General features: G+C 48.3%; 1 protein-coding gene across 5 annotated transcripts; it reads right to left on the minus strand.

Annotated features, from left to right (window-relative positions):
* Nucleotides 1–7: 7 nt before the first annotated feature.
* On the minus strand, nt 8–26,576 carry BRPF3 (bromodomain and PHD finger containing 3). Of its 5 annotated transcripts, none has more exons than XM_068995929.1 (13): nt 26,492–26,576; nt 19,839–21,241; nt 18,731–18,887; nt 17,206–17,337; nt 15,129–15,257; nt 14,463–14,775; nt 13,131–13,394; nt 12,472–12,975; nt 10,810–10,903; nt 9,645–9,742; nt 8,147–8,244; nt 6,497–6,651; nt 8–4,140 (listed from the first exon to the last, which is right to left on the minus strand). In XM_068995929.1, the coding sequence occupies exons 2-13, from the start codon at nt 21,221–21,223 to the stop codon at nt 3,957–3,959; spliced, it is 3,513 nt and encodes a 1,170-aa protein (XP_068852030.1). In that variant the 5' UTR covers nt 21,224–21,241; nt 26,492–26,576; the 3' UTR covers nt 8–3,956. The 5 variants fall into 5 exon arrangements, with proteins under 5 accessions (XP_068852030.1, XP_068852028.1, XP_068852027.1 ...); XM_068995927.1 differs by lacking the exon at nt 26,492–26,576 and adding an exon at nt 26,301–26,379; XM_068995926.1 differs by lacking the exon at nt 26,492–26,576 and adding an exon at nt 25,112–25,947 and having other exon boundaries at nt 12,472–12,972.
* Nucleotides 26,577–27,971: the final 1,395 nt, after the last annotated feature.

The raw sequence follows: 27,971 nt of genomic DNA on the forward strand, positions 1-27,971 counted from the left end.
TGCCATTTTGACGACTCTCAGTATTTCACTCCGTGCTGATGGCTCACGCCAGGAAGGGAGGCTTCAAGGGGCTGAGGGAGAACATGGGAGAAGCTTTACAGATAAACTGAGCCAGAGACGAAGCCCTCCTGTCCTCTGCACTCCCAGTCCTGGGCTTGTCTGGCTGGGACCACTTTGGCTTCGCTGCCTCCTGTTGACCTGCACCACGAGCGCTGCCCCATCTGCTCCTTCCTCTCTTCTGACACTGTTTGCGCCAACTCCCAGATGAAAATGCCTTATCAGAGACCTGCCTGGCTGCAGAATCCTTCCCCACGAGGGTGGCAGGGCAAGAAGTTTCTCTCAGGGCCTACCTTCGCTCCGAGGGTCCAGAGACCCCCCAAGCACTTTGTGGGTTCACAAGAGAGTCCCTCGTGCCTGCCCTCCCTCCTTCTCTCCATCCTCTTCGCCTACCTCTCCCCAGGGCAGCGGGGCAGGCACCACGGGGGCCACGACCACTCCATCCACACACACTTGGAATGACACGTGCCAGCTTGGTGGAACTTTTGGTGACTGATGTTCTGTGAGTACAGCCCCATCCAGCGTGTGGGGAAGGCACGGAGAGGGTGTTGGTAGGGGAGCAACATCTCTCAAAAACCTCCTGACAGCGTCCCCACTCCTCCGAGGCGTTCTGTGTATATTGTGTTCTTGTGTATATGGGTCAAAGATGTACAATATATGTCTTCTCTTTGTAGCAGATTTTATATTTATAACATGAACCCCTTGTTCTCCCCCTCCTCTCCACACCCAAGAAGGATGCCTGGCTGTGGTGTTGTAGGGTTTTGACCCCCTCTGGAGGTGGGGGGTGTTCCAGAGCTGCAGGTATTTCTGCCCCAATGTGTTCTTGCAGTGTTGGCTCTGCCCGAGGGGTGACAGAAACACATCTCAAGGCATCCCTTGCAGGAAGGGTTTGGGCAGTGGAGATGGGAGCTCCCAGTGGAAGCAGGGGAGAGCCTGTTTGTTGGAGACAGGGTCTGCAGTGCTGGCAGGTGCCTCCCCGGGCCCTGCAGGGCGGGGCTGTGCCGGGGCTGCCGGCAGCACTCCGGGGAGGAACAATCCTGGGTCCAGGAGTGGCTGTGCCCAGCAGGCAGTGCAGCTCTCTGGAGCTGTCCCCCACAGCATCCCTGTGGCCAGGCCCTGGCTGGCCCTGCCGTGGGTGCTGTTAACTCAGAGCAGCTGTGGGTGTTTTCATGGGCCCTTTCCTTCCGTGGGCAGAACACCTGTTGTGGGCCAAGGGCTGGATTGGGAGGGGATGAGGGAATCTGGGCCACCCTGGGTTTCTCCCAGCACTCCTGCTGGGCCACCAGGGCTTTTCCTGGCAGGGGCTGGAGGCTCCCAGTCTCTCCCCTTTCCCTTTCTGTTGGCAGTGGGGAGAACACAGCAGGCAGTGAGGCTGGGGCCAAGCATGTGACAGGCAGAACCTTGTTGCCAATAAACTCCAAACAGTATCTCAAGAAATCTCTTTCCTAAGGTGGAGTTGTTTTTCTCAGGCATTTGGACTTTTGTTGTTTTTCTGAGAGACAGACCTCGTGCTCCTTAGTTGAACATCAATTAAAAAAAGAAAGAATTTAAAAAAACTCTAAACAAAAAAACCCAACAAACAAAACCAGCACAAGGTGGGACCTCTCCATGCAGCACCCAGTTGTGTCACCCACTGCATGGGGAACAGCCTCACCCCTGGGACACAGTGGAGGCAGGACAAGAAACCCCTCCCTGTGTCACTTCCCTGTCATTGCTCTTCCCACCTGCACCTGGGACCACTGGGATGATTAAAAGCCATCACGGTAAGTTCTGGATTTCAGGACAACATTAGCAAGGAAGAACTCTGTCTGAGGGTGCTGTTTTGTTGTTTTGGTTTTTTTTTTCATACATTAGAACATTTATTTCTCAGAGAGAAAATATAGTCTCAGACAGTCAGATTATAGTAGGTAAAATTAGCTTTTTTTTTTCTTTACAAGCATAGATTTTCTTATTACTTCTCTTATACCATCTGATATAAACAATTCTAGAAAGCAAATAAACTCACTTTCTACAATAAATAGAGCAATCTGTGCTTTACAGCAGACTCACAGTAACATTTAGGTTCTGTAGCAACAACAGGGTATCAGCCAATCCAAATTCTAAAATCATTTAAAAACCAAACAAAACAGAGGAAAAAAAATAAAAGACCAACTCCCAAGACCTTAAAACATATACACAGGTCACTAGTCCACAGCTGAGCTACCACCTGGAAAAGTGTATGTTCCTTTAAATAAATTACACTGTGTGCATATAAAAGACCCAGCAACACAACTGAGGACTTCAAGAATGGTGACAATAGGTCTAAATAATTTAGAACATTTTACAACTATATACACAACATCCTTCCCTAGCCACACTCCATGGGCATTAGTATCACTATTAATATTTTTACAAACTCCTATGCCCCATCTCTATATGTTACAGGAATCTTAAAATTCCTTCAAAGGCAGTTCCATGCCCCAATGTATAAGAAGTGGTATTTTAAAAAAGTAGAGCAAGTAGAAATGGCAGTGATTACTCCCTACTATTCATTATCATTAGTTATTATTATTATTTTGACTCCACATTCTCTTCAGTATGAAAAAGTTAAAAATAATAAAAAAATACTGAGTTAAAAACCAAAATGATGATATTCAATCTACAATCTTGCTTTGCACCTTTGGCTCTTTAAAATGGGAAAGCAAAGAGGGATATGCAACAGAAGAGATCAGAGAAATCATTAAGTCCTTGGCTAATAGAAAAGATTTAGTCACCAAGTTTCCAAACATCAGTTTGTCCCCGTTTTTTGCAATGCAAACCCAAACCAACAGGGATTGTCTGGGTTTACTTGGATGACAACACTGGAGACCCACACACCAGGGAAGGATGTGCACGTGTGGGAGAAGGTGAACAGCAGAAGGGTTGTGTGCTCTGGTCAGTGCTTGGTTTCAGTCCAAAATGCATCAGAGGAAAACAGACAGAAAAAGCGGGGGGGGGAAAGGAAGAGGAGCCTTACACCAAATGTGCATAAACCAACACAAAAGATGCATCTCCCTCCAACCCTGATCAACCTCAGTGCCTGCAGAGCTGCTCCAGCTCATTAGACACCTCCAAAATTACTTCTTAAAAAAGGAAGTTTTCTTTCCTTAGATACTGTGCTAAGTTATGATATGAAATGTTACTGCAACAAGCAGAGTCACAGAAATCAGAACTCAAACATGAAACTACAAAATAAATTTCTAGGACATACATATAGACACACATCAGGTAATTGGACTTTCATCTTTAAAGCTCTGTGCATCTGTGCATGTAACTGTGCAGGGGGGGGGAAGGTTACCAAAATCTCAGGCTTTTCTAAATGCAGTGAGAGAAATCTAAACATGAAAACAAAATGTACGCAGGCAGGGAAATCACAATCACAGCTCCCAGCTACGATTCTGTGGGGTTTTTATGTGATAGGACAATGTCATTTAAAGAAAAATGAAAAGGCCAATGATGGTTAGGGTAAATTTGGCACAAGAAAGTCCAGTTGGGATTTCTGTAAAGAGTCCTGGGGGTGCCAGGTTTCCAGGAATTACCTGGGACTGGCTGACGACTCAAAACCCTGGCGGTACAGGAGAGGCAGGGGACGGTGCATGAGGTCCAAACATCCAAGTGCTGTGTGCTCTGCTCACTGCAGCAACTCACCTTTGCTCCTGTCACCTGTCAGCTTTTCCCACCTACCTTACTCCCTGTAGACTACATTTCATCTCCTGCCAGCTCTTCAGCAAGACACATTCAGAAAGAAGCTGGACGAGGGGGTTTTTTTGGCACATTTCAGGGTACTCCAAGGAGTGCTGACAGCTGCTGGAGGTGCTGCACTCTGGCAGTGCAGTGAGCTCGAGGTGTGGAGGAACGGGAGGCCTGGCCCCAGCAGCCCCTCACAGGTAGGTGGCTGGGATGAAGGGGTTGTCCCCCTGCACTCGGCTCAGGTGGATCATGGCTCGGTCGTAGGCCACCTGCACCGACTTGCGGATGCTGGTTTTGCGTCCCTCCATCATCTTCAGCTTGTCCACGGTGTCATCCACGCCCAGGGGAAAGACTTTGTCCCGTGGCAGCCACTGCCTGCAGCAGAGAGGAGTGCAAAGAGCTGTCACCTCCTCCCCAGGAGCAGTTACCCTCATGTAATGTATTTATTTATCATTAACGCCCCACAACAATGGTACAAATGTTTAAATCTCTGCATTTGGCATAGAAGAACCAGCTGCAGCAAAAATACCTTCTGAGCACAGTCTTCTCTCTCCTTGGAGTCCTTACTCAAGGCTTTCAATGCTCCTTGGAGCTCAGGGGAAACCTGGAAATTCCTGTTCCACAGAGCAGCAAATACAGGGATGTCCATGGTGGAAAGTGAGTTTTTATCCCCAAGAAAGCTCTGTCTAGTTCCAAGAAGCCGTGAGCATTAGTTTAGGTGGGTACAACTATCTGAGTTATCACCTAGAACCAGGATGACACAGCATGACCCCAAAGAATGACTTAAATTGCAAATGCCTTGGCTGTAGCAAGCTTCTATTGCGTGGTCATTTGTCCAGGTTAACTGGACACTGAGAAATGTGTCACCCACCTCTCCTAAGAACATCCAGCCCCTTAGAGCTCCACCTCAGCCACTGCTGGCACAGCTCAATGCACCTCCCACTCAGCCAATATGGGCAATCCAGAGCAGCTCAGCTGATCTTCAGCACAAACATGACAATTTCAGTCTTTGTCACCCTTCCACAGCATCACTGAAGTCAATCAAAATTGGATCTGACTCCAAGAGGGGATTTTAGTACTTTCCTGAGGCACCTCAGCTTCCCACAAACTGCAAACAAGGCTCTGAGTGGCCTCTTAAGAGTGTAAACATGCAGCAGAGCTTGTATTCAACAAGAGCAAGGCAAAGCCAAGGAAATGTTTACTTCTACTGGGAAGATAGCTTCAATTACAACCTTGGATTTAAGTTTTTGAAAACTGATGACTACAGCAACAGGAAGCATGGCAGTGCCATTGATTTTCTGCTACAAATCATTAGTCTCTCTTTGCAGAACATGCTCTTTATCAAGTGGTTCCTGTAATCAGGAACAGGGGAACAATGCAGTCAGTGTGCTAATAAAAAGCCTCAGGAGTTTTGTCTCCTGACACCTTTTTTACCCAGAGGACACAGACACCCTCATCAAGTGATGTAAATGTGATCCCCTTCCCAACTTCCCAAGCACATGGCAAATACTTCTTCTTTGTTGCACCTTGTTCCCATCTCTTCAGACCCCATAAAACACTGCAGCAGCCCCCAAATGGAAGGGGAACCCTCCCCCCCTGCTTTACCCCACTGTGTGTTTGGTTCTGCTCTGTCTTCCCTCCAGCCCTGGCATCACCCTCAGGCAATGTTCACCCCCTTCCTCCAGCCTTTCCCCGATCTCTTGGAGCTTCCCTGCTCTTCCTAGAATGCCAGCACAAACCCTTCCCTGAAGACTAAGGAGAAGGGCTCTTCAAACAGCACAAGGCTTCTTTTTAAACTCCTGATAATGTTATTTTATAGAGGTGGCAGAAGAAAAGGCAAGCCCACCTCTCTTCTGTTCCCACAGCATCCCAACAGTCTAGCATCCACATAAACTGTGTTTCTGTGACCCCAGCTGCACACAGGTCCCACCTCCTGTGTCACTGGTTACTTGGTTCATGTTCCCATGTGGTATTTGCTGGTTCAATAATCCAGTGGGCTCAGCAGGCAGCTGTCACCTCTTCTAGCATGAATCTCCAATTTCACAAATTTCCCATCGTTTCTCACACAGATTTCAAAGACTTATTGGTAATTTTAAGGCCCTTCACTGGTTTATGGCTTCTTATATCTGTCTGGTTGACTGTTACCATATGAGCATGGTCAGTAACTAATGCTAAAATCAGCAGATTCATCCTGCCTGAAGCACAGCAACAAAAGGCCTTGAGATATTTTTCCTGCTTTGAACCTATGTGCTTACACCTACCTTTTCCATCTTAAAGATCTTGATTTTTAAACTGCTGGTACTCAGCACCTCTGAAAAATCAGCAGAGTCTAAATAATGAAATAAACCCAGCATTCTGAAAGTGTTAGCCTGGAAATTTTTGGCAAAACTTTTGTGCAGCATTGGAACAGGCTGCTGGTGTTCTGAAGTCAAATGCTCTCTGCAATTTGCTGCAAACTGGCTCTTCGTGTGCCTCAGTATTTTTGTGGTGATGTGAGCTCTGGGTGAAGGATGCTGGGCTGTTCACTGTGGAAGTGGAGCTGTCAGATGTTGTGCTCTTGGGCCAGGAAAAGCAGGCCCTCTTCTTTATTTAGACTCCTCTTGACTGCTGCATGTTTAAATTCCCCAATTTACATGTAACACCCTCATAATCCCTGTTTGCTCCCACATCCCAAAGATTATGTTAAATCTTCTTGCACACACTCACCACAGCCCCGTCTGCACACACTCACCAAGTTCTTTTGTTGTCAAAGAAAAGGACAAGGAAGAGCTTTTCTCCTGCCTCTGTCTGCCTCTGCTCCCCCAGCTTCAGCACATCCATGGGTGGCACAGGGATGGGGACTCCATTGTGGAGCAAACCCTCACGTGGCATCTTGGGGTCGATAATCTGGGGACACAGGGAGAGGACATTTAGCACAAAACCTTTCCAAGCAATGAACAGAATGCATTCTTTTTTCTGTTCTTTCAGTGTATCCAAGCCAGGCAAATTAAGTCTGCTTTGGGTGGGTAAGCAAAATTGCTTGTTTTCAGTGTCTCCCTCTGAAAAAATGCCAGCCTGAGGCTTCCCCTGTGGAAGGGAAGCCAGCCAGTTCAAAAGCCAGGCACCCCATCTTGAAAAAGGGATGCAACTGTCTGTTTCTGTGGGGCTGTAAATGCATTTACACTAATGTGTAACTCAGTACAAACTCAGTACTAGTGTGTTCAGGAAAGGATTTCCCTCCCTCACTCCAAACTCATGCAATGAATGTAATGTTCCTGCTGTACTCCACAGGCAAAATGCAATTTCACAACAGCTCCATTCTGGAACAACTCAGTTGACATCAGTGGCATTGCTCAGATTTGCACTGAATTAGATCAGAATCAGGCCAAAGATTCTGAGAGTTGACAAGCAGTGCTGGCTGCATCAAGCCAGGGGAACAGAGACTACAGTAATTTTGAAGATAAGTCACAACAGATGCATCAATTCTCCCCATATGAAGCAGAAATGTCCATATCCACATTTGTGCTATGTCAGCACAGGAGGAAAAAAAAACAGCAGAGGGTGGCTGCAGTACTCAGTCTGTTCTTCTTCCCCTTCTAAGGGCTTGAAAAAGTAGATTGGCTTTGACATTGGCCATCTGTAGGAATTTATTAAAACACTTTACCACCACAACAGGCTGCTATAAAAAAAGCCTTTTTTGGAGGCAATCTCAGGGGTTAAATCCAGTCCAAGGCACAGTTTAACTCAGGCTGTAGCCACGTGGAGAACTAAAACTGCTTTGGCTGGCCAAGATGGCCAGCAGATCCATGGATGCTCCCTAGTCCGGGTTCCCACTTGGAGCAAGAGCATGGATGAGGGTCACACTTCCAGCAGAATCTGCCCTTTTTGATGGCATTAATAGATAAATATCCAAAGACAGATAAACAGGAAGAAATAACATTCAAGGGACTGACACATGCATATATGCTCAGATTTAAATCAAACATATGGTTGCTGCAAGAGGATGTAGACATGGCAGGGCCAGCTGGGCACCTACAGATGGAGCTGTGCTCACTGAACAGGAAATTGTGCAGGCAGTGGAGCTTGGTGCCTGCATTTATAAAATTTAGGCCTTCTCATCCCCACAGTACTGATGACTTTCCTCAGAGGAGAGGGGAGTGAGAAGAGCTCCTAGCCCTGAAAATGAGAGAGCAATGTTTTATGAATCCTCTGCAAAGCTCTGAAACAATGAGCACATGGAAAATTCACAAAAATCCTGCAAGAGGGAAAGGGGAAAAAAAAGCACATATTACATTATTTTGGGAAGTTTTCTTTTTCTGTCTGGTTACACTGTACAACAGCACCGTGTTCTGGGCTACCTGAGCTGCAAGGTCAGGTTGTGGGAGAGCCACAGGGCACTTACCAAGGCAGGGTAGGAGGGATAACCACGGCACTTGGCCCACACGAGCTCCAGGGGCTCCAGCTCAGCCTGGCTCTCAAAGGACATCAGGAGAGGCCTGCCTAAGGGACAGCAGGAGACAGAGCTTAGGGGCTGTTACCAGCAAGAGGGTTATGAAAACACAAGGAACCACACTGTCATCTAACCCAGGCCTCACTGTCTCAGTAGCAATCAACTAAAACAGATGAACCACTGTAGTACTTAAAAGCACACTCAACAGGACAAAGTGGAAAATCACTTATTGTTTGTATCTATATGCACTGGGTGTTAATGATAAAATTCAGCATGTACCAAGCTCCAGCCTGGCCACAGGGGATGCCCAGCCTTCTTTATGCTCTATCAGTACAGTCAAGTTCAGCATTAAGATAAAGCCACAGTCTCCTAAATCATGGGTCTGTGCATGCATGTGGCTTCACATGAACTCTTCAATACAGGAATGTTAATCAAATTGAGTCAGTGAAATCAAATGGCCATACAAGAGATGGATTTGGTCACAGATATGAAATGGGCCAGCTCCTGGTCCTGGAAAAGGAGTAATCTTCATTGATTAAAATTTTACAACACGTAGTGCTTGCTCTAGGGAAAATGGTCAAATATTGGCATTGAAAACTGAATCCAGAAAATGCTGAGTATAACCCAGCTGAGCACCCTGTCAGGACAGATCTGACGTGCTTCTCCACTACTGCACTCCAGATGTATTCTTTCATTAATGATATCATATTCCAAACTCCAGAACTGTCCCACTGATTCCAGTTCTCATGGCACCAGCCTCACCCTGTGAGCTTATCTCAAAGCAGACTGCTGAGCACTCAAGGTCCAGGATAAGGTTCTCAGAGAGCCACGACAAGAGCCAGCACATGGAGCTGCACAGAAAGGCACAGGAGTACCAGGGCCTCAAAGCTGAATTCTGATCTCAGCATAAACCTGCAATAACTCTATCACTGACACACCCTGTGAAACACAACAGTCTGGTCGTGAGCACTGGCAGGATGCTGCAGTGCCTCGATTACAGGAATGTGACAATTCTACAGATGTACAACACAGCCTGACAAAGACAATTTCATTACAAAGATCCTGCAAGCAATTCAAGAGGGAACAGCTATGAAGTCATCTCCAGAGAGACCCCTCTTATAATTATGATTTCCTGTTTGTGTTACAGCATCATTAAAGAGTACTAGTCCCAAAACAGGAGGAAACAGTGACAGGCACGCTACACACACCAGCCCTACAGAAAGCACCCCTCCAAGGGGAACACAGGGCACAGGCCTGTGCCCCAAAGGTGCAAGCAGGAAAAACGTTACATGCAATAACCTAAATCTGTAACAAACCTAAATCAGGTAATAATGCCCAGGCAGGTCCAACCTGGGTAGTTTGTGCAGAAATGGTTCCTGGTGTGCTCTGAGATGTGCTCCCCCTGGTTCAGGTGGGCCCAGAGCAGGGGGTGCTGGGCAGCAATTCTCACCTGAGCCACTGAAATCAGAGTCTCCATTCACACCCTCCAAGAAGGGCACCCGAGAAAGAGCCGGCTTCCCTCGACTCCGCTTGGGAGGCATCAAACCACTGTCAGGAAGATATGGAAAAGCAGGGCATTAGGAGAAAACAGATTATCCTTGACAACAAAGACAATGGATTCCCCAAATCTGTTTAAAATGCCGGAATGTTACTGCACTGGTGCATCACTGACATGAAAAGAACACTGAATACTGGTGCAAAATGTGATCTCTTCTGGTGAAAGCACACTGGGCATCATCCCAGCTTTCCCATGAGCCATGAAAAGGCCTCACAGAAACCAAGTTGTAAACATGAGGAGAAACCCAGTGAAGACTTCACACCTGAGAGCTGATGCAATGATGCCTGGAGCTTGCATGAGCGACACCAGTTGTGTATAGACTTGAGAGATGACACAGCAGCCCTCCAGTACAACTCCAGTATGACACTGGACTTTGTCAGCCCATATTCTGAACATCCTTCACCCCATTACTACAAACACTTCAGAAAATGGACCACCTCCACCTCGAGCAATTGTATTTTTTCACATACTGTAATTTTTTTTTTCTTTTACAGTTTTGTAATAAGCAACCTATTGTGAGTGATTCTGGTGCTGGAAAAGAAAGACTTGAGAAAAAGTAGTAAAAAGAACTGTTCCTGAATAGAGTAATTGTACAAGTTATCCATGAGACATCAGAGGAAGTCAGGTGCTTGCTTTAAGTCTGTTCAGTCATGTTTGAACTGCCCATTTCTGCTCTTAAACTTCTGAGAGGAAGAAAGCTGCTATTTAGTAGGTGGTAAAAGTTGAGCTTTACTTGCAGTGCTGAACTGAAAATCTGAATTCAAGTTTTTTCCAGTTTTGTGTCTCAAGAACTGTAAGGCATGCATCAGCAGAGAGGATGTGCATGCACCGAGAAAGAGAAGTGTAACACACACCCACTTGCTTGAAAAATCAAGCACTGTTTTTGGGACCTGCAGCTGAAGAGGACAGGATGAAAACTCAGCAGCTTTTCATCTTTTATAGTCAACACACAAGTAAGTAACAGTCTGGGCTGGGTTTGAAACTAAGAAGTCAAAGAACAGAACCAGAGAGATTAATCCAGAACCAGCAGGTGTTCCAGTTTTGCCTGGGCACTTACCTGCAGGCTTCAAACACCAGCCCACTGCCCAGGGCAGAGCTGCACTCGGAGTCAGAGCCACTCTCTCCATGTTTTGCAAAGCCATTGGTCACTCCTGCCGAGGAGACAAATGGGAATGACAAGGAATGACCCCTGAGAGCATCCCCAAGCCCTGAGCAAGCACAAGAAGCCAGGTGACCATGGCCTTCCCCCAGTCCATGGACCCAGCACACCCACACTCCCATGGGCTCACAAGTCCAACAGCCACACAAAGGGCAAATTCATGGCAAAGCCTCTTGTTTTTTCTAGCTGTAAATACGGGATTGTCACAAAGAGCACATTTCTGGGAAACACCTTGTGAAAATCCCCATCACACTGACCTGCTTCAGCAGTAACACAGACTCATCACACCAGACACTCCCTCCAGTCAGGACAAACCACTTGTGTTTGAAATTGTGGAAGGAGCTGGAGCTGAATCCCAAAAGCAATGGTGCAACTCAGAAAAAAGCCAGCTGTGCTGTTTCAGCAGAGGAGAAATGTCACTGCCTATTAGCAGTGATTTTCCAGCACTCTGCCTTCATTTTCCCTTTCTTTTTTTTAATTTCAGCCTCTCATTCTGACCTCTATCCAGTGTGGATGACAACTTTCTGCTTTCATTACCAGGACATGATGATGGCGAGTCCCTCCACTCTTCAGAGAAGTCTTTTGTGTTTCCTTTAACCTGTCCTGACAAGCCAATCCCCACATTCCATTGCTGTCCTCTCACTCTCAATATGCTTGCAACCTTATGATAGCCAAATAACTGTAAGATAATATTTGAGGTGTAGGCTAAGTCAAACCTGCCAGATGGGAACTGTCCCACAATGACTGTTCACACAGAACTAAAAAGAAATTACAGTGCTGTCACTCAGACATTCCTTTCCTCTTTTGTCTTTCCAAATTTTGTCTCAGCTGCTTATTCTCATTTGCAGATCTAATTTGAAAAGGAACCTGCTTGGTATTCCCACTAATTTTATTTAAATTCCAGAAGTGATTTCAAATTAATGTTTCAGTTACTCTACACTGTGAACACTTCCAACCAAATGCATCATTTCTGCAGCAGGAAACTCTCCTAAGAGTGACCAAGACACCACAAACCCTTCCACAAGGGCAGGAATGCCAACACCTCAGCCCAGAGTCTCCAGCCAGGCCACTCAACAGCTTCCTAAGCAGCTGGGCACACTGGCTTGCTCTACAAAAAATGGGAAACTCCCTCTTACAGCAGCCTGGCAAAGAGGAAAATTACTGGTGACTGCCCTGGGCTTCATGTTGGTACCTTTAAATGTCTAAAATGGAGGTGACTAGAGTTAAGATACCAAAACCAACATGTACAGTCAGCAGAGAAGTGCAACTCATTACGGACATGTCTTGTCTGCCCTATTTATGAACACGTGAAGAGATGCAGCTTTCACCAGGCACATCTGGTTATGAGGACTGTGTTCTCCCCTAAGCATAAAGTCACTTCCAGGTTTGTCGTTTGGACACAGAAGTTTTTACAAAGCCCCAAGATTACCCCCTCCAGAGTTTCCAGAATGAAAAGAAATCCCAAGAAATTACAGAATCAATTAGAAAATACCCCTGAGATCATCGAGTACAACCCAGGACCCAAGCCCATGGCACTGCCACATCCAGCCCTTTCCTCACCTCTCTGTCCTGCCTGCCTGGGTGATTTCTCTCCGTTGCTGTCACTGCAGCTCCTGCTCTGGGGCCGTTTCCGCGCCTGCCGCTCCCCGTCAGGGCAGGAGGGTGAGCGCTGCCCGCCCTGCCTGTGCTCCTCCCCGTTCTCCAGGGAGCACTCCAGACCCCGCTGCAGCTTCACACCGTTCTTGGCTTTTTTAAAAAGGACAGATGTCCTCCGGCCCACGCTGCTGAGGGCGGGGCTGGCAGGGCTGTCCGCAGGGGGCAGGGCCAGGCCGTTGAGGCCGTTGTTGGACAGCAGGCGCTGGAAAGCCTGGCTCTCCTGCTGCAGAGCCTTCTTGTCAAAGAGCTCCCTGTCTGACACCATCCTCTTCTGCAGCTGGTTCAGGGACTTGCTTTCACTGATGGGTTTGAGTGTTGGAGGATCCTGCAGAGAGTCCAGCTCTGAGAGGGTGGGTGCAGGTCCTGTGGGCTCCAGGGTTGGAGGGTACGGGAGCTTGGCACCATCTGCTAAAGGAATAAAGAATCTGCTTGAACATTTTAAAAAGAGTTATTCCCAAAACTACCAACAGCCATTCCCATCCTTCACTAAGGTCACAGGAGAAACAGCAGGTTTTGACTGCTGACGAGCACTAGAGACCTGGAATCAAAATCCTGCTGCTCACCTTTCTCCCCTTCCTCATCCCCTTCCCTGGACGTTGTCTCCAGCCCCTCCCGTGGCACAGTGTCCCCGTTGGGCAGGGCCTTGCTCTGCTGCTGGGCCAGTTTGTGGCGGATGGAGTTGATCTCGCGCCGCAGGAGCCGGATGCGCCGCGTCCGGGCGCCGCTGGACCGCATGGTGCTCACCGTGTCCAGCTTCTCCAGCAGCTCCTTCAGCTGCGCCTCCAGGGACAGGTGAGCCCGGTTCTCCGGGACCAGGATGTTATCCACTGCAGCAGAAGAGATGGAACAAGTGAAGGAAAGGAGTAAGGCTTCTTGGAGAAGCAGCTGGGGCCAGTGCCAGGCCTCATTCCCTTTGATGCTATCCATGAATCAATCGCTTTAGCCCGGGGATTTAGCAGTCAATAATCTTGGAGCTTGGACTTCCTTCCTTTGGATAAAAAGCAGCTGATTTAACTTGCACTGTCCTTCAGTTCCTGTTACTGCCCCAGAAGCAACAGTAAAAGGACATGCCTGCACACAGAACAGCTTGTGGCCAAGGCCCTTGTCAGAAACCTATCTCGTTGTCAGATTAAATGACAAAATCAGACCACAAACAGAAGTGGCTGAAACGTAACATGTTTGCCATTCTTCTGGCTCTGCTGGAGGGCTGGTATCTGCAGGAGCAGGACAGACAGCTGAACACCAACACAAATTTCATAATGACTGTCCATCTGCACCCAAGAGGGCTTCAACATTTAGGAACCAGATGGCACACTGCAAGCTCTGTGTGTTTGATGGCTGTACTAGGTTTAGCCAAGTTATTCAACCAATGCTTTGGAGCTGCATCTCAAGAAGGTTGTGGGAATGGATGGGGTCATGTTGGGAATGGGAAGTCTCAGCTAAAAGGATGGCTTAGGTGACCTCTCATCACCCCCTTTCAGCCCTCAGTGCTCCTCCTAACCCACCTGCTGTACATCTTGCCAGTTTACAATGAAATGTATGAGCTTTCCCCGGAGTAAAAAATCCCAGACCCACCTTTGCACTGCTCTTTAAAATAGGAAGTTCGTACGACATTCCTGCCACAAATCAAAGAGCACGGGCAGTTTACAAGGCTGTGCCAACACAGACATGCACTAGGAGAGCTGGAGCTAAGCTGCACCTAGCTCTGAGTGCCCAGCTCACCTGAAATCCCACTCTTTGAGGTTCTAAAGGAGTTAGAAATGTGCCTAGGTAAACAGATGGACAGGAAAATTCTCTTATGCAGAATGGCTAGGATTTCCATGCAGGCTGAGTGACGTGCTCAGAACTAAAGCTATGATCTTCCTGAGAGAAAAAAACCATTAATCATTACTCACCATCCTCCCAAGAAAAGCGGTAAAAGTCGTGGGGTTTGGGCGACTCAGGCAGGTGAATCCCCACACCAGTGTCAAAGCCGATGCTTTCGGCCTGGCGCCGCGCGTGACGCAAAATCGCTCCCCCGAGGTCCCGGAGCCGGACAGCTGCTCGGTGGAAAATCGTGTCTTTAGCATTATACCTCATGCAGTTGGCAACTATAAGGTTAAAGTCTTCCTCAAACTCATCCAAGGTTCGGTACAGGTGGGACTCCAGCTTCCGCCTCATGGTGGAAAAATCCATTGGGTTGGAAATGAATTCCAGGTAATCTGGAACCTAAACATATAAAACCTGTACAATTACAAAAACCATTTACTAGCCAACCAGAGCGCACCCAGCACAAGAACTCTTAATGCCCTTTCCACTGGCAAGGGACAGCAACAGATGTTCATTTCTGTGTCACCCAGGCAAGGCAGACACACCCTGGCTCTGTAAAACATTACTCATCCAAGATGTGCTAAAACTTCCAGAAAAAAATACCCTTTTTTTGGCCTGGAAGGATACACACATCATGAGTCCTTTTCAAGATATTCTTAAGTCCACCAGCAGCCTGGGACAAGGTGGTTTGTGGTTCTGCCCAGCAATATCTCATCTACAACCCATTAAACACCTCTAGGAAAGAGACTTGCCTCGTTCAGGTTAACAGGCTCTGTGAAGATCTGGGCAGCATCCTTCTCCTGCAGCAGGTCCAGGGTTGTGCGTAGCAGGACATTGAAAGGGGTCAGCTGCAGCTCCATGGCAGCCTGCTGTACCTTGACCTGGGAATGGGAACACAGCCATGAGGACAGGATCTGGGAGTGGTGTCTTCCTCCAGATTCTTCTGAATGATCCCCCTAGCTTTACTCAGTGGTGGAAACCTCAGGCCAGCATTGTTGTAGAACTTCCAGCAAACACCCTGCACTCTCCAGGTGCAGGATGTACATTGCCCAGTCTAACTGCACAGTCCAATCCTTTCACGTGGGGAACTCCTGTTTATTCAATCTCACAAAGTCAAAACAAGAGGAAACCCCAGGAAATTAAAGGATACTACAATTAAAAATGAAAACAGGCTTTTCACGCCTGGTAAATTATCCTGGAGAACTCCCTGCCTCAAGATATTGTTATTATGCCAATTAGCAACATTATATAAAAATTAAAAGTATGCAGGCATTTACATGAACAACAACATCCATAATTAAACTAGAGAGCAAAAACAAAGTTTAAGACATAAGCTCTCAGACTTCAAGGCAGAAACCAAACAACAGTGGTTAGATGTCTGCAAATTCCTAATATAGTTTCTTCTATCCTTTAGGAAGTCTCCAATAGTGTTTGTTTTTAAGCAAACAAGTTGTAGCACAGAAAATCTCTTACACTGAAAATCTATTCAAAGAAGACTGGAACAGGATAAAAGTATTTATTCATCCTTTAACATCTTCATTTCTTTGATCTTATAATCACTTGTTATGTCATTAAATCAACACTTCAATAATAAAGGTAAGCAAGTCTGTTTACACAAAGCAAACTGTATTTGATGTGCTCAGCAACAAGACAGCATCAGTGAGAGAACAAATACAGACAGATAAAAAGACCACACTTTTTCCCCAGAACGGGAAAAAAGCCAAACAGAGATGCATGATTCTGGAGAATCCTTCTCCACTCACCTGAAAGCTGCACTGGGATAGAGCCCAACTAGATACAGTTTTCTGTGGTATTTTATCCTTTTATAAAGCACACCATAGTTTCCATAAGCTTTTATGGATTTAGCCAGCTGTGATAAGGTTATAGCAAGATATCAAAAGCAAACAAAGCCCAAGAATGATTTTTTTTTTCCATCCTCCTACCTAAAATATGTTCACGCAGCAATGAGGGCTGAGCTACTGATGTAAATCAAGGACAGTGCAGTAAATGAACCATCAAGAGGACTCAAAAAAAGCTGTGGGTAGTTTCTGGTCATGAAAAAATTGCTCTCAGTGGAGCTGTGATCACAGAGGATGCTGCTTTCCCTCTCCCTGAAGAGAGGCTGGAAGCATCCAGGCAAGGCCTGAGGATGTGTATGGACTCACTGCGTACCCAGTGAGCCTTTGCTGGAGCTGCCCTGGAGGATACTCCAGACAGAGGGCACAGCTGTGGGTGCAGCAACCAGCGAGGTAAGGACAGCAAAGACAGGCAAGGGTGGCAAGCACTGGAAGCAACCAGTGAAACTTTGGAGATGTGCACATAGGTCAAAGAAGAAATTGGAAAATTTAGTAAATGGTCTCCATCTTAAAACTTTTTCTTCTAAAAATGTCCTTAGAGGACAAACTACAGGAATTTTTACCTTTATAAAGTAAGAGCTGAATTGTGATTTAGACCTCCCTCTGGAGCAGGTGTTACCAAACTCCTGAAATAATCATGAAAAGAGACCTAACTTCTACTCTGCAAAACACTTGGTCCATGCCCAGAAATAGAAGGGCTTCTGTAGGTCAGGAATCAAATCCAGTATTAATGATGGAAACACATTTTCCAAGCACTCTGGAGCCCAGCCCTGGTTCTGAGGGCAGAGGCTGCACAGTGCAAACCTGTGACTGGCACAGGGAGAGGTGGCTCTGCACACCCAACAGTGAGAACCTATGAAAAGAGGAAAAGGCTCAAGAAAAACTGTAATGCTCCTCCTGTGCCTCCTGCAGCACAGAGAGCTTGCATGGGACTGAAACTGAGTGCAGGAACTCCAAAGCCACAGTTTCCTACCTGCTCCCGTTTGAGCTTTTCCCTCTTCCGGATGAGCTCGATGAGCAGCCGAGCCCGCTCCAAGTCGTGCCGAAGCTTTTGCCAGTACTTCAGCTCTTCCTTCACTGCACTCGTCTTCTCATCCTGTTCCTTCTGCAAGATAAAAGTGGGGCAAGATAAAAAACACAACAGGCTTCCTGTGTTTCCTTCTTTTTCTAGGAATCCTCTGGGAATTGGTCTGAGTCTTCCTCTTATTCCCTTGTCAGACCGTATCCCCTCCTTCCTCCAGCATTTAGCTGTCTAACAAAGAGAACATCAGATTTTCTAGATTTTACCTTCTCTGTGAAATTACCCCAAATTATACTGCAGCTTCACCCTGGGAACACACTTCAGTGCCTGCTCATTTACACCCTCCCTGCTTTTACATCCATGTTTATCACAGAGGCTGGAAATCTTTCTGTGTATTAGAGCAGCATCCCAAAGCATTTACAGTCTAAAGTGAAGGCAACCAAAAGTAGGGGAGAGAGAATTCTTATCCTCTTTGTAACCTGTAAGAAACAGAGCCATGGAAAGACGTTTGCCAAGAATGGCCAACACTGGGAGATGAGTTCACACCTTCCAAGACACAGTTCAGTGGCTTCACAACACAATCAACCTTCCTCTCCTAAATCTGTAGATTTTTTAATGGTTTGGATAATATACTTCAAGTGCATGCACTTTCACATGACTGCCAAGAGGACAATTGCTTCACAAGATCTTCATGGTTTATATTAATAGGACATTTGTTTTTAAGAACTTATGGTAAATTGCCAACGTAATACACCAAGGAAACGCTGCACTTTCCCAAGGAATAATTTTTTTATTTAGCACCCAAAGCAGTCTTGGAAACCAAAAGCCTATAAATTCCTCCAGCTACAGTAAAAATATACATGTACATTGTATATAATCCCTACTGACAGGCTGTGTTAAGAGGGTAGAGTCCTACTGCTTCATTACTCCACCAACTACTTCTCATGCCAAATGCTGTGCTGCTTAATAGCACCAAGATCAAGTGACTCCAGATGCCAGCTCAAAAGAGGAAGCAAAAGAGTCCAGAGCTGATGATTATGTCTAAATGTGCATGGGATGAACAGAAATTGAAGCTGCAGGAAGAATGACTCAAACTGGAATTTGGCCATAACTCTGGAGTTAAAACCCATTTTCTTTACTCATTCACAAGGAAAGTGTTTTTATCATTCATCTAAGAAATCAGTCCACCAAGGGCCCATCACACCCTTGCACAACCCTGGGTCTCCTGACTCAGGGGGAAAACTCCTTCCTACCTGCTGTCTCCCCAACACCAACTTTAGTTTGGGATATCATGGATACCCCACTAATACACTAACTCAGTTCCTCAGGCACGAGCATGCCAAGAGGAGACCAAAAGAGACCTAAATCTGATCTTTTCACCCTCACTCCCCTCCCCAGCCATGTGTTAAGCTCATCTCCTCCTGGAAGCCAAGCTCTGTGTCCTCCCAGGTGGGATCAGCTGGGGAGCAGCCAGTACCTGCTCGGCGTTCCTCTGGGACTGCAGATGCGAGTGCAGCCGCCGGATCAGGGGCACCCCGTTCCTCGCCTGCCGCTTCAGCAGCCAGTAGTTGTGCAGCCTCTGCATGAACTGGTTCTTCCTCTGCAGGGAGAGCCCACTGCAGATCTTGTTCAGCCTGAAGGAAGCAGAGAGTGTCATAGAGCCAACTGCTTTGCAGACGCTCGGGTTTCCTGATGAAGCTTTGCAGTGTTATGTCAATGCACACTCTGAGGTGTGCACAAACACAGGAACTGGGACGATCTGGGATCTCCTCACATGCAGACAGATGTGCCCCTTTTTCATACTGGAGGGTCCCACCAAGCACTTGCCACAGCACGAAGTATGAAATCATCAATTCAGCTCCAAGCCTTAATTTCAGAACTACTTCCTGTAGCAAGAACTTTCCAGGGGCTGTTTAAGTTTGATGTTACTAAGCTGGAGCCTGGGAAATTAACTTGACAGAGTCCAAGAATAATATATCACTTATTTTGACCTTTGCTTACCATTCTTAGATATACATGGTGCCTTAGCAGCCTATCTGTTAAAATACCAGTGACACATCAACACACTTCCTAAGGCACCAAATAAAAATTCAGCACTACCTAGTTCTGCACAAGGAAGAGCTGGGAGAAAAAAATACAAAAATACAGCCAAATTCAACGCTGCTTGCAACACTGTCAGGTTTGACACACTCTGTAATAAAAGGAGGAATTAAGACGCTCTGTAATAAAAGGAGGAATTAAGAAACTATGAAATGAGATCTCAAAAATTTTAATAGTGGGATGGTCCCTACCCTATTTTAAAAATATTTCATGGCAGATGGGTGTTTGCCCTTAGGGACCACCACAGAGTCTGCATTACACAACAGCTTGAGATGGCTGCTCAGCAAAGCCAGAAAACCTCAGTGACACTCAGTTAGAAGAAATCCAGCCACAAAGTACGCTACAGAGCCCTCTGAACAGTTATTGCTAAGCATTGACTGAAGATTCAGTGTTTCCAAGGTCAGCAATGAGAGGGACTGAGTCCTTAAAACAGACCCTGTTCAGCTCCAGCTGTTCAACTCCTTCCTCAAACCTGCAACACTCACCTGTAAGAGGGAATTTGTGCAACGGTCACCACGGGCATGGACGAACGCCCTTTGGTCACGTCACCAGGCTCCTTTTTGATCTTTTGCTTCAATTTCACTTGGTTCTTCTTCACAGACCCTTTGGGAGAACCAGAATTGGCTTCCTCCTCTCCCTCCTCCTTCACAGTGACCTCCTGCCCATCACCACTAGCAGCTGGAGACCCTCTTCTCACCGTGCCAGGTGGGGAGTGACTCTCACAGTAGGCAGTCTTACGCACGGTGAATGTCGTGCCGTTGATGCTGGTCTCCCTCATGGGTTCAATCTTCATGAAGAGACCAGCTCTCTGTGCACAGGTGACGTGGAAGGCAGTGTAACAGTTCACCTTGTGGCATTGGATAGCAGCTCCCATGCCCTTCTGCTTGCAGATACAGCATGTGAGCTTCCACCGAGCTGGAGGGATGTTATTGATCCCTTCGATGGGCTCCAGGAACACAGTGTTTGCAAAGCAGACCTCTGGGATCCAGATGGCACAAACCACGTGGGCCCAGCGGCCATCACTGGTCTGCTTGAAGGCTCCCCCTTTGTTTGGGCAAAGAACACAATCCACAGGGCGAGAAGGGGACTGTAAACAGCAGCGGCAAAGCCACTGCCCCTCAGGGATGTAGGGCACACCGTAACACTCCTGGTGCACGGCCAGATTGCAAATGTCACAGAACAGGATGACATTGCTGTTGTGACACTCATCGTCCATGCAGACACAGCAGAAGGCATCCTCATCGATGAGGAACTGCTGAGCCCCGTTGTTCCGGCTCTCAAGGTACGACTCCTTTTCCAACCGATCCACCAGCAGCTCAAAAGTGTCAGCAGAAACTGTCCCGTAACCATCAGCCCTTCTCTTCTCATTGACCATCTCCAGCCATGCCAGATCCTCCTCATCCATGTCATACTCCACTTCTACGTCGAGGTCCTCGGGAGGCTTTTCAATGTACTGGTAGTATGCAGCAGGGAGGGGAGGGGCATCTGGCTGGCTGAAGGAGTCCACCACACGGAACTTGGGTTGGGGCAAGTGCAAAGACATCCCTGGTGCATGTTTGGAGCAGGACTCCTTCTTCTTGCCTTTGGAAGGTGTTTTCTTAGATTTGGAGGTGAAGAGGGGCTGCTCACTGTTCTCCTTGTTGCTGTTGCACTCATTGATGTCCTGGGCTGTCAGCTCGTCCTCAGTGATGAGCTTTAGGGGGTCGTAGATGCTGATGCGATGGAGCCGCCCGTCAATGTCCACCTCCACGATGCGCTGGGCCTGGGCGTAGGTCAGCGTCTCTCGGGTGGGGGAGCACTTGAGGCTGTAGGGCGAGGGAGAACGCCTCCCCTCCAAGTGCTGCCGGCTCCTCCTCCGGGGCTTCCTCATCCCTGTGGTCCAGAGACCCTGCGACATAACACAGCAGAGGACAGCGTAAGGCAAGGACACAAGCAAGAAGCAGCACAGACTGAAAAACTCACTCAATGCTGCAACAGAGTGAATTTCTACCAGAGACTCCAGAAATTTCAGGCTCACTGAATCTCCACACCTTAGATACAGGCAGGTATTTGATATATCAGCCATTTCTTGCAATGTGTATCAGAGCAATGCACAGCACCTTCCAACTTCCTCTGTTTGCACCTCAGATATACATTCCACCATACCACCAGTGAGAAAAACTCAATTTGACAGCACAATATACAAGCAGTCTGCTGTGTACCCAGATCAGCAAACCATTCAGATCCCCTGAAATTCACACACTGTTCACATCTGCTGGCAGCATTCACATATTAAGCTCACACAAACCAATGAGTTCTTCTCTGCTCTTTTGCCTGTGACTTTTCTTTTATATCCCTGAATGTCCTGGATGTTTTCCAGGTGAAAAGGAATGAACTGTTCAGGTCTTATGAAAGCAGTTTCCAATTTTTTTTTTTTTGTCAGCTCCAGATGAGAAAACTAGTGGTTCTCCCTCAGTCCAGGAGGGAGCTTCTCCAAGTTTCACCGCTCAGTGCTGCCTCCACCCATCCTTCCATTCTGGAACTGCAGATGCAAAAAAGTCCCATAATGAAAAATCATCCTCCAGCTTTGCTTTTCCTTCTCTCAAGGGTCACAAGCAGAACCAGAGAATGAGCTGAGCAATGTAGCAGAGACCAGATGTGCATCTCTTCTGCTCTTCCACAAGGAAGCAAAGAGGAATAAACATGGCAACAAGCAGCATGGATCCCAATGGCCTAACAAGCTCTGGCGTTAGACCCTCTGGAGCCACAATTCCCATTCATCCACCTGAGCCAGCTGCCTATGGAGAGTCTGCAGGGCTACAAGCAGGAGAACAGCAAGACAGCTTCCAGCACCAGGAACCGTGCAATGGCATTTGCTCAGAGCCTTAACAAAAAGCCCCAGCCAGCTCTGCCCTCGCAAACTGCTAATCAGCAACCCAGATAATTAGCTGAGAGTCAGCTGCTGACATTAAGGAGGTGCCTGTCAGAGGGGAGCAGAGGAGAAGCCTGGGGAGGTGGTCTGGGGGAGGATTCAGACATGGTAGCAGCAGCTCGGTGATCAGAGGGTGAAGGAAGGAGCTGGCAAAGACAGAAAGCAGAGAGGAAGCCAAGTGAGTAATGCAAGAGAGAAGGGCAGAGTCAAGGATGGGAACATGACTTATGGGAATAAACGAGCTGAGGCTGAAAGAAGTCGGAAAGGAGACAAAGAAAAGCAAATGTAAATTCTCTGTGAGCAGATAAGCCAGCCCAGAGCTTATCTGTTGCTATGCAGAGGCCTGAACCAGCACCTCACCCTTATTTAAAGCAATCAACATATTCAGTTCCTTTCTTTGGGACCCACAGACAAGAAAAAATACTACAAACCCACAATCTGTACTCAGCCAATGCAGTATTTGTGTTTTATGAAGGACATAGTTCCAGAAATTCTCAACTGTGTGCCGCAGCAAGCAGCATCTCACAGGACCAGAACCTACAAGAAGTCCAAGCTTATTCCAGAAAGAAGGAACAAATTCCAGGAGCAATACTTTTTTTTCATTACTGGTTCTGTGAACCATGAGATTAAGCCATGACACCACCTGTGTCTTAAGAAACAAACAGGCTCTGGGAAAGGTTTCCAAGCTCTTCCCTGCATCGACAGAAATAAGCTGCAGGTGCCAGTTTCAGTATGCACACCCATAATGATGGAGATTGTAAATGCAGTTTTACTTCAGATGTAAAATAAAAGATCATCATTTCTACCTGCAAATATAGGTACCACAAATTTTGGTGGTACCTTTGCCTTAAAACTTTAATCAGTCACTTGATCCACACACTGCAGACACCCAACTGCATTCATCCTAGCTGAGCTCCAGTGGCTTCAATCAGCAGGAAAAAAGAATTTTAAAAGGAGGGTATAAAGGCAACTTGATCACAAAATGAAAAAAAAAAAACAACAACCAGAAAATCCTGCCCACAAACAGGTCTGCAACAATTCAGGCTGGTACAAGCAAAGAAGATATTGGAGGCAAAAAGATATATGGAGGATAAAGTAATTATTATGAGCTGACCACACACTTCATTAATATTGTGTTCAGGAAAAATGAGGCAATAGCCAATTGCTTGGAATGCTGAGGGGCAAGCAGATTTCAGTGAAACAAGTACCTGTTTTATCTGTTAATGAGAAAAAACAAGTGTGCAGGGTTCCTCTAGTGAAACAATCAGTGTATTTCTAGGAAAATTACCCCGAAGTGGGCTTTGCACCACAGCAACCAGCTGCCATAAAACAACCCATTTGTAACACATACAATTACTTAGCACTATGAAGCAGCATCTAAAATGGCATGGAAATTAGTGCCAGCAAGAGCTGAGTGCCTGGAATGAGACATACACCTGGATATTAGGAGACACACCTCCAAAATACCTTGAAAGCAGAAAAAAAATCAACTCAGACACACTGAGCTGAGCATTGTGACCTTGTCTACAGCAACAGGAACTTCTAAGCAGAAATCTAGGAATGTTTTGATTCCCTTGGCACATTTGAAAACACCTCCCAGCTACACATAAAAAGAATCCCTCTGCAAACAGCACCTGTGCACACTGAAATGCTAAAGATACTCTACATCAGTGGGGTTAAATGCTATTTCAGCCCATGATGATTCTGTCCTGCCATGGACAAAGGTTGCTGATATGAAAGCAGAAAGTTCAAACAGACATCCTTTGGCCATTGCCACAATATGCTCAAGGCATCCCAAAAAGCTCCCATCGCCCATTTCTGCTGGGGATTACAACGGGAGCAGGGAGTGAAGTTCCTAGAGAGCACAACTGAGCAAACAAGGTGGCTACAGCCCATAAAGCTGCTGAGAATGAATTTACCTCAGGAGTTCCTTCAGGAGTGGTTTGATTCTGAGCAGCAGCTTTCACACCTGTGGGCAACAGCTGCCTGGAAGGGCTGAAATAGGTGACTAAAAAAACAAGCCCATCATCAGGACACTTAAATTTACTGCAAAGAAGACAAAAGCTCTCCTGAAGAAACCAAAGAGATCAACATGTATGGAACAACATCACAGTACAGGCCCCATTATACACATAGCCTGGAATACTGAACACAAGTGGGTCCTCCAAAGGAAAGGCCATGATTTCAACCCATGCAATGCTGCCTTGGCCATCTCCAAGTTCTTTTCTCACACTGCAGAAGACCTCAGTCTCCTTCCAAACTCTCCTTCATAGTGCAGTCCTTCCTTCCAGCCTTCCCATGCTGAACAACCAAGGATTCACTTTACAGCACCAGGTTTCTCATGTGCAGAGGACACAAGGCTGGAGCTCGAGGCACTGCTGTTGGGGGAGTTTCCTGGCCCTTTCTTTTAGGATAGCTTGGTGATCCCAGCGAAAAACCAGGTCCCTCAACAATGAAGAACTTCAGTGACTTGCAGCAAAAAGGTCACCTGGACTTCAGTGTCCAGCAGCAGATGGGAACAACATGGCTCTTGCTGGATTCTGGTGCACCATGACTACTGGCGGTGGCTACAGCTCATAAAGTCCTACAGAGTTTGAGGATTGTTGTTACCACAGACTGTCCCTCTTTGGGACATCAGGCCAAACACAGGGTCTGGAGATGTTCCTCAGCACTGCTCTCCTGCACAAGCAGCCACTCAGTTCCATGCAGCAACTGGGATTTAAAACCCACTGTTGTGCAATGGGGAACAGACACCCATGGAACTATTTAAGAAACACATCTGTAAAGTAAAAGCAATGGATGCCAGAGGAAAGAAACAACCCAGAACAGCTGCAGCCCCCTCTCCACCTTTTGCCAACCAAAACGCCAGCGAAACTCCTGCTGCCTCCGACAATGTCCCTTCATGTTCCTGCCACATCTGTGCTTGCCATGGGCCCATGCTCCCTTCACACACCTGCCAAGGGTTTATGCGCCTCACACCCACATTGATGCCTACAATGAAATGTGTCAGTGCTCAACAGATGTCACAAAGAGCTGCTTGCCCTGACACATGCAGAGATCTTCATCTTTATCAATGCCCTGATACTTCTGTAACCAAGTCAAGACGATGGGAAATGCAGCAGGCCTCGAGAGAGGCCCTCCCTCTGGAATGGGGAGGGTGTGATAGGCTGTGGATGAAGTTTCAGGTAAACTCTGGGCTCAGCAACAGATGGGGTGTGCCATGAGAGGTGTCTGACCACAGCAGCAGCGCTCCGAGGGAACTGTGATAAGCCACGAGCTGTGTCCGGCCTCAGCAGTAACTGAGGGAACTGTGACATGCCCTCAGCTGTCAGGCGCCGGCTCCTCTCAGGAGCTACCTTGCGCACCGAGGGCTGCCTGCAGGGAACTCCAATAGCAGCCAGCGATCTGGGCCAAGGCACAACAAGGACTCGGACAAAAATGAAGGCGTGCCCGGGGCGGAGGGGGAGGAAAAGGCGATTAACCACGGCGGGACCGAATGCCGGTCCGGGCCGAGGCACGGGCGCCTCTCCCCGCGGACCCGCAACAGTCGCCAGAGAGAGGGAGCGGGCGGGGGCGAGCAGCGCGAGCGCAGCAGGGCTGCAAGGCCATTGGCTGGCGCCGCCGTCCATCACAGCTCCACCACCAATAGCAACGCACGGCTCTGCGGAGCTAAAGGCGGGTGCGCTCGGCCCCGCCTGGGCCAATCGCGTGGGAGAAGGTGGGCGGCGCCCCCGCCGCGCCGCGAAGAGGGGGGGGCCAAGATGGCGGCAATGGGGGGGTCCGGCTGACACGGCGCTGCCTGTTCCCCGTCCCCGGGCGCTCGCCGCCGCTGTCCCCTCCTCGGCGAGGGACCGCGGGCCGCCCTCGCCGCGCGGAGACAGAGCGGGGGTACGGGAGAGGCCCGCAGGCTGCGGCGCACCGGCCTCCCCCAGCTCCTTCCCGCCCGCCCGGTCACCTTCCCGCGACCCCGGCGCGGGGGTGTGTGAGGGAGGAGAGACCCCTGAAGGGTGTCGCGGCCTCCCGCGCAGAGCTTTACCTGGCCGGCTCAGCGCGCCGCCGCCGCGGCTTCTCCACCGTTGCCACCGCCGCCTCCTTTTGGGGGGGGGGAATTTTTGTTTTTGTTTTTCTTTTCCTTTTTTTCCTTTTCCTTTTTTTTTTTTTTTTTTTTTTTTTTTTTAAATTCTCTCCGCCTCCCCCTCCCCTCCCCCCTGGGGCGGACGGGCTCACCCAGCCGGCGGCGGGAGGGGAGGGCGCAAGATGTCGGCTCCGTCCGCTCCGGCTACCGCCGCCTCCTCAGCGCCGCCTCCTCATTGCCGTTGCCGCCGCTGCTCCCGCCGCTGTTCCCGCCGCTGCCGCTCCGGCCCCGGTGCCGCTTCGCCCCCCACCACCCTCACCTCCCCCCCCTCCCCCCCGGGGCTCCAGCGCCCCCGACGCTCTCGGTGCTGTGGAGGCGGGGGGGGGGGGAGCAGGGGACACCCGCTCAAGATGGAGGCGGCGGTGGCGGCGGCGCGGGCCGGTCGAGCGGCGGGGAGAGGCGGCAGCCAGCGGCCAGGCGGGGGAGGGGGCTCCGCGCTCCGCTCCCCCCGCGGGCAGGCACCGCCCGCCCCTCCCCGGTGCCTTCCCACACCCGGGCCGCGCCGAGCGGGAGGCCCCCGGGGGCTGGTGGTGACGGGAGGGCGGGGGGGGTCCCTCCGCGCTGGCCTCATGGCTTAGGCGGGGGCCGCTACCGCCCGCGTCCCCCCTGCGCGGCTGACGAGGCAGCGAGCACCGGGCAGCCGCGGCCGGACGGGGCTGCTACCCCTGTGCCTCCCTGCCCCCCACATCATCCGCGGGATTGGGGTTTGGGAGCTCGGGTACGGCCGTGCGGGCCCATCCCAGGCCGGTACCTCACAGACGGGCGCCCTCGGGCCACGGGAAATGTGGGATTTTTGTCCCAGGCTCATTTGGGGTGTCTTCCTCTTGCAACCCACTATTTTTTGCAGGAAGCATGGGGTCCCAGGAAACACCCTGGAGCATCGCCAGGTGCCAGAGTCCAACCCAGCTACACTCCCAGAGAACCTTTGCCTGCCACTGTTAGCCTAAACAAGCAACATCAGACAAACGGTGTAAATAGCAAGAGCCTGTATTTATTTTCTAGACTAATACTTCACGACCAGATGGCCTCTTCACATGCAGAGGTGTGACGGGCTGGAAGGACAGTGAGAGAGGAACTGAGGGGATTGAACAAGGAAAAAGTTAAGTTAGCAACTGAGATAAGCATTGAGATAGGAATTGCAGAGGCTCCCACACTTACTTTTTATAGAGCATGCCACATACTTGGGCATATGTATGTTCCACCTCCCACTCTGCGCAGAGTATTGCATAATATCACCATCTGAATTTATAGAATTAACTGTTTTAGAAGGAAGCAATGAATGCTGTTTTCCCTCATTTATAGTCCAGCTGGAGATCTTTTGTCTCTTAACGTATGTTAACCATGGAATCTGAGAGCAGCCAATCTGTGACAGTCTGTTTCGCAAAGTACTGAGGTTGGACCAGAGCTTGTTGCAGCTTTAAAAGCAAAGGAAAATGTGTTACTGCTGAACAGTCTTTACATATATCACCTTTGAAGTGTATACTGTGTATATATGGTATATACTTTCTTTCAAATCTACTATTTACATATCAAAACTTGAAAATAAATAATAATCTATCCTTGTCTTGCATT

This window comes from Aphelocoma coerulescens, chromosome 26, assembly GCF_041296385.1.
Source record: "Aphelocoma coerulescens isolate FSJ_1873_10779 chromosome 26, UR_Acoe_1.0, whole genome shotgun sequence".
Lineage (NCBI taxonomy): Eukaryota > Metazoa > Chordata > Aves > Passeriformes > Corvidae > Aphelocoma > Aphelocoma coerulescens.